Source organism: Strongylocentrotus purpuratus, unplaced genomic scaffold (genome assembly GCF_000002235.5).
Source record: "Strongylocentrotus purpuratus isolate Spur 01 unplaced genomic scaffold, Spur_5.0 spur5_scaffold_6, whole genome shotgun sequence".
In the NCBI taxonomy this organism is placed as follows: Eukaryota; Metazoa; Echinodermata; class Echinoidea; order Camarodonta; family Strongylocentrotidae; genus Strongylocentrotus; species Strongylocentrotus purpuratus.
The window spans coordinates 29,060,165-29,073,568 of record NW_022145612.1 but is presented as its reverse complement, the minus strand read 5'-3'; the positions used below and the strand labels follow the sequence as shown (position 1 = coordinate 29,073,568).

Genomic DNA, 13,404 nt, shown 5'->3' with positions numbered 1-13,404 from the left:
CAGGGAAAAAAATTGCCCCCTAGATTGAATACCACAAAATAATAATTCTACAGCATATTCTTCATATTTTCCCAAATAATCAGTAATGCTGTCTTAATTTCCGCAATATGGCTAACTAATAAGGTCATTGTAATTGTTTTTACAAATGTATTTCCGTGACTTCGTATCACTTTATAACACGTTTATAAAACGACAATTGACCTCATACAAACATTTGTATATTATTTCCGGCAACTCCAAATATTTATGCCACCCAAATTGACCCGATCATAAATGTATTTACAACCATGTACGCGTATAACCCTCATATTCATGCGTAATAATTTTGTCTATTACTATAGACAGCGTTCCCTTGAGTTTGTTCTTCAAGGGGCATCTTCACTGCTTCGGGAAATTAGCATTACATAAGATTACGTAACATATTGAAGCTCACTCATCCCTATGCAAATTAGCGTAGCGAGTGAAGGAACGAACAGGCGTTGTGTCCTTCCAAGGCCCTCATGTAAATGTGTGTGGACACAGACTGACCATTGTATGTTTCGCTGTGAATGTATGTTCGTTCATACAGAGTCTATGTACGGGATATTTGGAAACGGGTGGTGAGGGCATTGTTGCCATACTTTGTATAGCTGTATAGGGGGGCATTCTATGATCGACAAAAGGATTCTTTTCATTCAGCTCAAGTTCAGAACTTGAAGATTCTTTCATAATGAGCGAAGAGGAACACATTTACGAATTCAACCGCGAGTATGAAGAGAAATCTTCAACAGATTCGAAGCGATCCATTCCACCAATAAGCACATTTACCAAGGGAACTGGTAACGGCACAGGTAAGAATTCATGTTGGTTATGTCCTTCTCGAAAGTGTGATATTCCATTTAATAAAACGGTATTCCTGTTTGCCTTCTTAGCTAACTTATGTTGGCTTGATGTGTTTATGTGAGCTGAGATAGATCGTCTGTACTGCTTCCGTCATCGCTGCTCTCTAGCCACACTGCACTGCTGACCAGTGTAGATTGACGACCAGCTTCCACAGCCCAGTGCGCGTTCTGTGGTAGAATGGTCTCAACTTCTCAAGAATTCTTAGGGCCCAAAGCTTTTCCAAATGTTCATCATCTTCTCCCTCAACCCATCTCAGTCACATCCTCTAACATTCATGGATATGATTGTTTTGATCTGAGCACGTGTGATTGTTGTGACCCTGGCATGCGAGAGTGAATGTAGTGCGGTGTTTTTGCAGTCAAAGTTACGTAAGTTGTCGTAATTTCTTCGGTACCGTTCTATAGCGGCATACCGCTGTAGAGGACAAAACACAATTACGTATGCAAACGCCGCGACGCCATATTGAGTCGTTGCGTAAGGTTGTGTAACATTCATGTTGGGGTTGGTCAATGAATATAATTCTTGCTCCCCTTTGAGGTTGACCAGTGGACTCTGGACTGTGCATGAATGAATGAAATTTTCAAAGACAAAATACATTTGTGGAGTTAAGTTTGATATGACATTGTTGCGGCATTATCTTTCAAGATATAGCCGGGGCATTGGTTTTTTCTGGGCGTTGACCATGTCCATTTATATTGTACAATATCGTCCGCTTCGCACTGGTCAAGCGAAAGAAGCCATTGTGCATGATGAGTAACTACATTTGCATGAAGCAACCATTCGTGATTGGGGGTGCATATTTATAGATGGTACATAAAGTATATCCGATATATGATTAGACGAGATATTCATTCTCAGGATATAATGTTGTTTTGTCATTGCTTATTATTTTATGAGGAAAGTAGAATAAAAATGAGAGTTAAATAAAGTTAAACACTTCAAATAGATATTTAAACTAATGTTTGATCCTGTATGAGGATTGATTTGATGAGCGTTATGTGATCAGGGAAATTGAATGGCCCTCGTCAAATCTTTAGACTTGCTGGGTGTACGTCATCATACTGGTAATTCAGGTAATCATTAGATTTTCCTTTTCCCACCTTGAATATAATATAATACATGTATTCCCTTTTTTTTAATATTTGAAACTTTGTAAACAAAAAATATATTCGTGTAGTGTATGTAAGAATTGTAATCGGAACCTACTTTGTTGAAATCTTTCTGTGATTTATATACATGTATACATGTATAAGTTTTTAAATATTTAAAAATACAGAGATTTCCAAGCGAATTTGTTTGTTTTATTGTTCCATTTGTATAAGCTAATCGAATATTGCCTTTAATATTATATTTTCAGAAATATATGTAAATTACTATTGATATTTTTTAAAATTTAAAATTTAATATTTTGTATGATAATGATTTTTTTTTTTTGTTGCTTTAAGTTGGGTCAGGAAAGCTATAACTTGGCGAAAAAGATGAAATGTGAATGGAAATGGGACAAAGTGTAAGAATAGGCAACATTTTAATCAAGTGATGTGAATCTGAAGCTAATGAATGAACATTTATGATTTATCTTCAATGTTATCTCGGACAACTCAAAAGTTTTGTTCAATTCTTTGAGAGCATCAAAACGATGTTCTCGCCTGATATCAAGTGTCATTGATTGCATGATTGAATGGGTCTCGACGGTCCGTATTGACTGTATATAACATAACATTATTGGCCTAATTATCAATTTGCTGGTAGTTGGTGAAGTTAAAGGTACTATGCCCCATTTGCAGGCCAGAAACATGAAAAGGTTAAATTTCAACGGCATTTGAAAGACAGTACTAATTTAGAACTTCCCTCAAAACAAAAGGGCTTGGAAATGTCTTTCAGTGGGATAATAACGACCGTTAGTTGTCAAATCGACTTAAGTAATTGCAATCACCTAAGTAATAGTCTGATTTTCAGACCCTTTTACCGAATGGTCCTTCGTTTTGTGCTACACAAAGATGCAATCAGTTTAATTTTGGTCATTACAAGTAGTGGGTTATTGATGTAGACAAATGCTCATGTACCTGTTACAGCTCACTTTATGTTATTACCAAAGAAAACAAGATGTCAGTCAGTCAGTCAGTCAATACTAGTGTCTGACAGTGAAATCTAGACGGTAAACGGGTTTCCTTGCATAATGTGAATACTACATGTAGAACACTGCTAATGTTTAAATTTCACAGATAGGACAGACATATTCTTAATTCCTGCAAAGTTCTACATAATTTGATGTTGGCTGCAAAACGGACATATCTGTAGTATCTTTAACGAAAATTTAAAATGTAGAAAATTGTAGAGGTATCTTTGTCGAGTGGTTTAACTAGCTCTTGACTTGAGATTCGAAGGTCGTGGATTTGAGCACTGAACCGTGGCACTTATGTCGGCCTACTTTAGCAAGATGTTAATTTATTTAGCACTCTCCACCCAGGTGTTGAAGGGTATCTGTTACATGACTTGTGGAGGGAAAAAAAAACCTTGAATGCTGCATGTACCCATATTGGTAGTTTATATAGATTAAAGCGGGGATACATAGTTTCTTTATCGCTTTGTGTGGTGGATATGAGTGCTTAACAACAAAAATTGTAGACAATTTTGAAAAAATGGACCCATGTTTACTGTTTAGAGGTTTTGGGGGTAAAAATGGGACCCATGTTTAGGGATTTTTTGTGTGAAAAAAGTGACCCATTAGAGCGGCACACCCCCAGGGAAAAAAATTCTCTAAAATTTTGGGGGCTACTATTCAAGCTTGCTCGCATGAAAATAACACTTTTCAATTTGTTTTGCATTGAACTCTATGCAAAATTTGGGGGCTCTTTTATGACTTTCGGGGGCTCTTTGGGGGGTATTTCGGGGGCTAATTCGCCTGAGCCCCCGTGGATTTTTCCCTGCAAACCCCCATATGTCTTAATATGGGGGGTATACACCTAGTAATCCGAGCCCGCCCCCTCCAAAATTAATACGAGATTAACCCGTTGATATTCATCTACCCCTCATCCTCATTTCCCTCTTCTTCAAGACCACTCTGCCACTTTCAGACAGTTACCTAGAGACGTTAAATAAATATTTGCTTTTGTAGTTTATCACTAAAAATAAAATCAGAAGAATCTGACTAACAACACTATAAAACTTTCTATATATTCCTCGTGGTGCGAGTACCCCGTACATCAAATTAATGTCCCATAGGACGGGACTTACACTTAAGAGGTATCTTTGTCAAGTGGTTTAAGCTCTTGACTTGAGATTTGAAGGTTGTTGATTCGAGCACTGAACCGTGGCCCTCACATGTGTAGGGAAAAATCCTTGAATGCTGCATGTACCTATATTGGTAGTATATCATATAGGTTAAACCGATTATCATAGTTTCTTTATCGCTCTGTGTGGTGGATATGAGCGCTAAACAAAAAGCTACCATTGTTATTATTATTATCATTATTATCATCATCATCATCGGTGCTCAATATTGACTGAAAAGTTGTAAGTGACTATGCGAAGTGAAGTTTAGAAATATATCCCTCGGATATTGCCCGTCGGAAGATTTCATACGTGTACTCAATACTTTTATCAGTTTAAAGGAATGTATAATGGTCATCGAAAAATGTTGTTTTCTTGTAATTCGTGCCCTCAAATCAACCATTTTCTAGATATTATGCTGATACGTATTACGTTATTTTCAATATTCTAAGCAGATTTAATTTTATCTTTTATCATACCTTTGCAATTCATGTCCTTTGTTTTTCAACTTCTCACAGATTTTGTAATTGATAATTTAATATTTATTAAATTAAGCACCCTGGCTCCAATGTGTATGTTGTAGATAATGTCCTACATTTGGGAAGGCAAGATGTCATATGTGAATAACTGATGCTACATGTATTTACCCCCAGACAAATACAAAATGAAGCACAGAAATGAGACGACAAACTTGAATGACTCATTATCCATCCATTTTTTCTTAATTAATATTATTGTTGAGACAGAAGGATATCCCACGACACTCTACAATTCTAAAGACGACAACCAGTCGATGGCTAATCTTGAAAGCAACAACAATGACAGTAGCAACACTGACAGTTCTTCAGAATCGATGTCGGTCGCCTCCCCGTCACAACAACAAAAACTTTCACAACCTCAAGAGACGCAACAGCAGCCAACGCAACACCAACAATTGTTGCAACAACAACAACAACCACATGCTTACAACACCCCGGCTGCCGGTTTCCCGTATTCCAACCAGGTTTTAGTCACAAGTTCGTCACAAGAGACAAATGGAGTTCAGGCGTCTCACATTATCCATAGTGGGGCTATTCCAGCTACAATGGTACCAGCAGGGATGTCTTTACAGGGCCACACTGTCATCCCATTCATGACATCAACATCTGCACCATCGCAAGGTTAGTTCATTCAGATATATAACCATTCTTACAAATTGTGTCATTTTATATACCCTCGTCCCACTCCAATAATTAAAACCAGAATGTTTTATAAGCTTGAATTTTACGGCGCCTGAGTTACCCTCTTGGTGCAACATAAGGGTCATCAATTTTATTTTCGTTTATTTGCTACATGACGTGACAGTCTAGACCTGAAAACATCTTGTATATAATGTGCCTCGCACGCGTAAGTGTATTGCTGTTAGCTAATTTGTGGAAATGATCCAATCAAGGGATCCACTAAATGCTATCTTTCCCGATGGACATGTTTTATTTTGGTTATATGAATTTGATGGATTGCAACTGATAACAAATATGAAATGTTTCGAGTTAGAACATCATCCAACTTTACAGATCTCTTTCCATATCCAGCAGGTATAATACAAGCGGGTGGCCCAGACCAGATGATGCAATACTCTACCTCAGCCATGCATCTTTTGACCTCTGCAGGTCAACCCGTTTACAGCATGCCAGCTCCAGTCCAACCTAATTCCAGTGTCATTTATGTTAACGATAGTATACCAGTACAACCGACAGTTTTACCTCACAATATTGACTTGCAGCAACACTTACAACATCAGCACCAACCACCAAAGAATGGTAAGAACTAAGGTGCTGCTTCTACCCTTGATAGTTATTTGTTTGTTTTTAATTGAATAATTGAAAAAAATAGAGAGATAAAAAGAAAACGAAGCCGTATACAGGAGCTGTGCAAACATTTAAAGACACGTCGGAGTGACTAGTATGGAAGAAGTCTCTACATCCTGTACACTGTACATTATTAACCCTGTCTTCTAGGCACCATGACGTTTAAGTTTAACATAGTTTCATCAATGTCTTGTCTTGTCCAGGAATGAAAAAATGGGTATGCATTTGTGCAGTTCTTTACCAATGATAACGAGTACTCTCTGAGTAATCTAATGTTCAAAGAAAACTAAATATATCATGGACTTTAAAAGCATTTTCAGGACTGAGGACACATTTTTATTCAGTAATTACCTCGGAATCATTTTTCATTCAGTAATTACCTGGGAATCATTTTCTTTAATTTAAAAGTATTGCATTTAGGCATGATATCACGAGTAAGTGAACATTGACTTACAATCATTCGTAGATACTACAAATACTGATAATATTACCTGCCCCTCCCAATATCTATTAACAGGATCTGCAGAGGAGAAAAACGATCAAGACGACGATTCGCGGAAGATCTCTCTTGCCACTTTGGTTTCAAATGCTCAAAATATGCAACCACTAGTCCAAGCAGGTACCAACCAAAGACCAGGCCTTCCTCACCTGATGCAACTCAATCCCCCTGCACAGAGCATGTCTTCACTCGGTGGTCCTATCCCACAACATTTCATTCCTGGTCCAGGACCGATCCCAATTCAAGGCTCGATAGCGACTGGTAACTACGGCAACGCACAGGTTCTACCTCCTCAGCAACAACAAGAAGTACCAACATCAGTCGTTTGCATGCCTCCTCACATTGGACCACCACCACACGGCATGGTTGAACAACCAAATCCAATGATCGGTGCTGGTCCAGGACCTGGCGGAATAGGAATGCCTGATGGCGTTGAAGGCAATCAGCAAGGTCCTGGTAAGTTTCCTTTCGAACTAAGGTTCTTTTACGTAGCTTGAAGTGTAACTTAAATGACGCCACAACTCAATTGTTCACTGTGTATCGAAAGATTATATGACAATACATGTAGCTTGAAAAGTCAACTTTTAACGGGTATTGTAGAAACACTTTTATGATTTCTTTGTCCAATCTCATGCAGGATCTTCGGCGGTCAGAAGGAACAGCAAGCGGCGGGGTAACAAGCGAGATGTCCCTGTCGACGAGAAAGACAATCGTTACTATGAACGAAGAGACCGAAATAATAAGGCCGCAAAGAGATCGAGAGACGCACGGAAAATCAGAGAGGAACAGGTGGGAATGCGCGCGCATTATTTGGAAAAAGAGAACGATTTCTTGCGCGCGCAATTGAATACTCTTCGTGAAGAAGCGAATTCTTTGAGACTTCTTCTTGCTCAACGCCCTCCTGTTAATCAAATGCAACCGACAGGACAGCCCCCCATGCAGTGATGTCGCATTCATGAAACTCGGAATTGTTAGGACAGATAAGACGAACTTGTGGTCTGCGAGATTCTTGAGAAAAGATACAAGTGATGCAAGACAAATATTGTGATAGTATCATTATGAACTGGGGAAATACATCTAATACTGGCTACTATATAAAGCCAGAGATCTGTGTTATTAACTTAATACTACTATTAAAATCAGAATTCAAGAAAACAAAAAGTGTCAAAGATAAATCTGCAGCTTTTACGTAAGAGGTGAAAATTCCTCTTGCGGTTTTGTTTTTAAAAAATATTAATGGATAATAAATGTAAGCACATTCTCTTGGCATTCAAAATCATCCGAAATGCGGATTTAGTGTTTGATTGTGAAATATATGTACTGATAATATAGCAAAAGCAAAATTAAGTTTTGTTATCATTGATTTGTAGCCATTTTTTTTTTTTTGCAAGGGGGGGGGGTGCTGACGAATGCCAAATTCGTATATTATCTTGCTATATTATTGTTAAATAAACCGCAATCAAAACACTGCCGCAAATTACCTCATGCATGATACTTATCGTGGTTGGATCTGTATGGTATCGTACCGAATACGATAGTACGATTTCATTCCCTGTACTGAGAAGTTTCATGATATTACGGTGTCGTACTTGTAGAGAGGTATCCCATAACACACACAGTATCATTTACCCCTGATTGACTTGTAATTTGAATTATGTTAGTATTATTCGTCACAAACATACACTTTTTTCTAACTCTTGTATATCTGTAAGTTCACCAGTAATGTGTACTCGCGTTCGGGCTCTAATTAATTGGTATTATTTATTGCACTAAATAGACAATTGATTACTAATTGTTGCCTTCTTGATGTGTGCTATATTGTTGGCGATATTTGTCGGAATGTATTGTAAATTCATTTGAATGTTGAATGTAATGCCAAGTTGGATTGAATACTTCTTTCTTTCTTTTTCAGTCTTCTTTCTATCTCTTTTTCTTTCTGTAATTATCTTTGTTAATATATATATTTTTTCTTTTTATGCGGGTATATTCTAGAAAATGAAATATATTGTAAGAATTAGTTAAATGTCATTTTGATTTTTGTTTTCTTCAAAATTCCATCGAAAATTTCGCCTGCCCAAAACGACTTGTTATAAAGTGATAACACCAGAGCCGCAACCCCTCGTATCTTTTTAATAACACATTTACGTAAATGGGAGATGAAATTTAGTAGGCTTCCAAAATAATTAAAACATCAAGTAAGGTCACTTTGTGCTTTGCGTGTCGACCTTCTCTTTTTCTTCTTAACGAAGGAATGACTAGGACTATACATAATACTTTTAAAATACAGCTTTGAGAAATGAAATTAGTTACTTGATATTGTTTTTACGTCTTAAACTGGTACCTGGTTAGCTGATAAGAATTATTTCTTATCAAATTTATCAGATGCGTGAAGTAGAAATCAGTAAAGTGAGATATACGTTGAGCCAAACGACCACCCGACTAGACAGGTGTTATGCTTGCCTTTTTAATTTCATCATGCTTTAGTCGCTATATCTTTCACGAGGTGCCTGAATATATCTTCATATTCGGGCAGGAGGTACCGTATTTTTTAGTCATTACTACAAAAAACAAAGTATCAAAGTTTATAGCCCCAGTTGCGCGTGGTAAATTTAGAAACTACAGAGTTGATATTCAGGGTTTGCGATCCCATTTTAAAATTAAAGCCTATCTGCACTAATTTGGCCAGGAGAATCATGGGGGACCAACGGTCACCGATAAGGCAATGGCATTGTTTGCTATATAGGGCGCAACTAGCTGATACAAGTAGTGCAGTGGGGTTTTAATACCTCGTTAATTCTGTGTTTCGTTATACCAAAGCCTGTGTTGCCTAAATAGTTAAGTGTGTTGGTAGTATAGAATTAATAGAGCTCCGTCTTTGGAAGTTTCGATTGACGGTCCAATCTGACGATAAATTAACAGTCGCCCATATTTGATTTGTTGTATTGTGGTACCATGGAGTATTATACGTGATTATCTTTCGTTATGACAAAGTATTATAAAGTTACTTGACAAAGTTGACAAATATGTAGATCTTGTATAAAGTGTTTCTACTTGGTATTTGGTAAACAATATTACATTTTTTTACGCAGCTGAATCCCTTTCTTCGTCACTGTTAAATGTTTCTTTTCTCGTTTTTTTAATGTACACTTGTATTTGTTTTCTGGGTTCATTTCTTCTTCTTTTATACAAAAATTAATTGTGATATTTTACTTGTATTATGAATTTGGGAAATGAAAATGTACACATAATGTGTTGTGTGGAGAAAGTAAGCATATATTGTGATGTTATGTCTTATATTTTTTAAATAGTAAGCATGATGTATTGTACGATCACGGAGAAACATGAAATTATGATGAAGTAAGCCTTTGTGTGTATTTTATTTATATGACATCGATGATATATTGAGAGAAAGTAGGTTTATGGGGAAGAAATTGAACAAAACAAAACAAAAAGGAAGAGAGAAATGGGGCAAAACAGGAACATGTATACACGAAATGATACGAAGGGGGAGGAGAGAGAGAGAGAATATGAAGAAGATTTTTGTAGAAAATAAAGAATAAACAACTATGAAGACAGAAAAGGGGGAGGAGGGTTTGGCCAACTCCTTTGAGAACATGTTATCGCTACACACGATACAGTGGGAGCAATTATCACCCCCCCCCCCCTTTCCTTCCATTGATGCCTCTGACTGAATTGGTTTGTAGAGGATGAAGGAGTAGGAGTAGGAAAGATACCTAGGCATTTGCAATATATCTTCTCCTTTTCTCCTCCCCCCCCCCCCCCCTCTTCCTCCTTATTCATTTTCTTCCTATTCCTCTTCTTTTTTCTTCTTCTTCAAGCAGCATCGGCATTAGAAGAGCTGTATAATGTGAACCCTCCCACGTGCTAAATTCCATTTTTGTTCAAGCTTTGTTTGCAAGTTATTGACATCAATAATCATAATCAAAAGAAGTTTCGGAGCTCAAAATTGCTCTCGAAGAAGTCGAAACAGATAAATCCAGATAATAATCTGTAAGCAAGCTTTGTTTCTCGAAAGAAACAATTCTCTAGGACGAAGAAAAAGTGGAATTTTCACGTAAAATTTGACCGCTCTGAGAAGTTACTTAAAACCATGCGAAGTGATATGACTGCGCATGCGCACAGTGGGTTCTCATGTGAGCTCTAAAGGCCCGGTCACACAGGGAGGACGCATGGGGAACGCACGGCCAGCGCATGGGAAATTTGCAATTTTGGCCAGTGCGTTGTCGTGCGCCCAACTTTTGACACCAAATGCATAGCGTGTTGCTAGCGCGCTGAGCGCATACAGGGCGCATACAGTACGCATACAGACCGTACCCAGAGCGCACATGATAACAACTTCCACGAATGCACAGCGTGTTGCTAGCGCGCTGGACGAATGGTCCACGCATGCACCGCGTTCTACGACGCACGGCCAGCGCATTGGAAATCGGAAAAGGCCGTGTGCCTAACTTTTGTCATGATTTTGGAAAAGCTAGCGAGCTGACACAAAATGCACAGCGTGTAGCTAGCGCGCTGTGCGTATACAGGGCGTGTGCCCCGCGTATGTCTGGCGCTGGTCTAGCGCGCTCAACGCACGTCTGGCGTGCCTTTGGCGTGTACATTCATGCGTCGAGCTCCGCGCACACTTTTGAGCATGCTCAAAAAATCCCGACGCACACAGCGAATGACGACGAATGCATAGCGCTGGTCCAGCGTTGGTCCAGCGCGCTCGACGAACGAGTAACGAGTGATGACGCACGCCTAGCGAACGACAACGCACTGGCCAAAATTGCAAATTTTCCATGCGCCGGCCGTGCGTCCCGCATGCGTCCCTTCTGTGTGACCGGGCCTTTACGGAGACTCACGAAATAAAATCTTTATTATACATGTATTGAAGCAAATATAAACACACTAGTACCTTTTGTTACGCAAGGGTGCCATTCTCACTGCATGAAATCGTTAAAAAAAACATCAAACTACAAGAACCACGGGCGTAACATTGGCACACTGAACTAAAGTTATGTGCAAACAAGAACGAAGAGTTTGTGCATATTATACTACTGTTTGATCTTTTAAGTGCATGTACGATCAATTCAAATAAGACATCGCAGGCTTCTTGGGCTTGGCGGTCTTGGTTTCAAAGACATCATTGATTTCAAAGACGCCCTTTGGGTCGACTGGTTCTCATCTCTTCAATGCCATACACACACATTATCCTCTCATTTTTGGTTCTTCCAATTCTCTTTTTTGTCCATCGATTAAATAAATGCAGAACAAAAGGTCATTCATATCTTTTTGTGGTTTTATTCTCATTCATTCAAAATTTCATACGTTCAAGTACATAATTCATGAAACATGTAAGAACGCTGTCGAGAAATACTCCAAAATAATCAAGATTCTTGAATTGTAGTACACGTACAGAAATACAGTATTGGGCTTTGCCTCTATGAATTCTAAATCTGGCATTGGTCGTATAGGAGTATTTAATGTCACCATTCAAAAGCTGGCTATTCAATACTCTCCCTCTACATAAAATGATTCAGATATGCTTCCATCATACGACAAATTGAAATCTCAAATTTATATACATTTTTACCTACAAAATGTCCTTAAAGATATCTGTCCACTCTTCAATAGAAAAGTAAAAGGATATCATAACAGAAAGGTTATCAAGTTAAAGCAGCAAAATGAATGATATCCACAAGATAAAAATAATCGGACGATAAGTAGCTTTAACAAAGGAATATTCCAAGCAGATCTTAACATTTCATGATATATTCCTAGCAAATGAAAGCTAGAGAAGATAAAGAGTTTCATCTTACGCAAGGCCCGCCCACAGTCATATTTCTTAATGGACCTAACCATGTACTCTAAATAGACACATGACATTGAATGGAAACTCTTATATTCATCCGAATATTTAAATTAAAATGCAAATATACTAGATAACTAATATTCTTAAAGCATCTGATCCCTGGGAGGGGGGAATATATATGCAAATATGATGCAGAAAATGCAGAAATGTTAGTACATCGTTTATTCTTACCCGATTTAGTTTTGCCTGAATACACAGCTATATTCTCCAAACAATTTAATAAAATTATATAATATGGAGTTGGACAAGTAAATTTTGTAAGAAGATGAAGTGATATGAAAATCTGTCGTTATGTATCATATATTCAAAGGGATGAGCAAGAATCTTAATATGCTTGGCCAGATGAAGTACAGGCACTAGTCTAATAACAAATGGATTACCATTGCCTAACTTTGGCATACAATCCAATATCCTTGACTGTACAACAATTTCTATAGAATTCAATGATGTCCATGCTTTAATGATTCTCTTTACAAATGACAATTCCTTTTTGTTCTTTTCTACTATCATAATACGTGGTCATTTTTAAGCCAACCATTTCTCATTGAGAATGTGAATTCCACAGTTAATCTTAAAAATGATATTGCAAGCAGTATCTAAAATGTTGTCACTTTCTTCAAACAAATTTACACGAATGCCACAAGCTAGTCTTTGACTGCTCATTTGTGTGTATGAACTATGAAGAGAAGATGACAAGAATGGAAAATCATCATGCTACAATCTCTAATGGCATCAAATACTTGAAACATGATAAGCTATGCATAAAAAAGGGGAAAAGCTAAACATAAAAATGCAATTGTAGCTGAAACACTTTTACAAGATTACTATTACAATGCATTTTCCTTGAATCAGTAGCAGGTTTTTTTCCAATTATTTGAAGTGAATCAAAGTTTAAATTCTCTACAAGTTTTAAGGTAAAATTGTTTTATACATACAATAAAAGCTACTTTAGGACAACACAAGTTCTTCCAACAGTTGTAAAAAGGATTGGAATTATTTTGATTTTAAGCACATATCAACACCTGAAACCA

The 13,404-nt window shown here is 37.6% G+C and overlaps 1 protein-coding gene across 3 annotated transcripts; it reads left to right on the top strand.

Moving 5' to 3' along the window:
• Positions 1–491: 491 nt before the first annotated feature.
• On the top strand, positions 492–7,637 carry LOC582266 (protein pygopus-like). Of its 3 annotated transcripts, none has more exons than XM_011665536.2 (5): positions 492–830; positions 4,899–5,312; positions 5,727–5,951; positions 6,517–6,954; positions 7,136–7,637. In XM_011665536.2, exons 1-5 carry the CDS (start codon positions 710–712, stop codon positions 7,441–7,443), a joined length of 1,506 nt encoding a protein of 501 aa, XP_011663838.1. In that variant the 5' UTR covers positions 492–709; the 3' UTR covers positions 7,444–7,637. The 3 variants fall into 3 exon arrangements, with proteins under 3 accessions (XP_011663838.1, XP_787318.1, XP_011663839.1); XM_782225.5 differs by having other exon boundaries at positions 493–830; positions 5,724–5,951; XM_011665537.2 differs by lacking the exon at positions 492–830 and adding an exon at positions 988–1,250 and having other exon boundaries at positions 5,724–5,951.
• Positions 7,638–13,404: the final 5,767 nt, after the last annotated feature.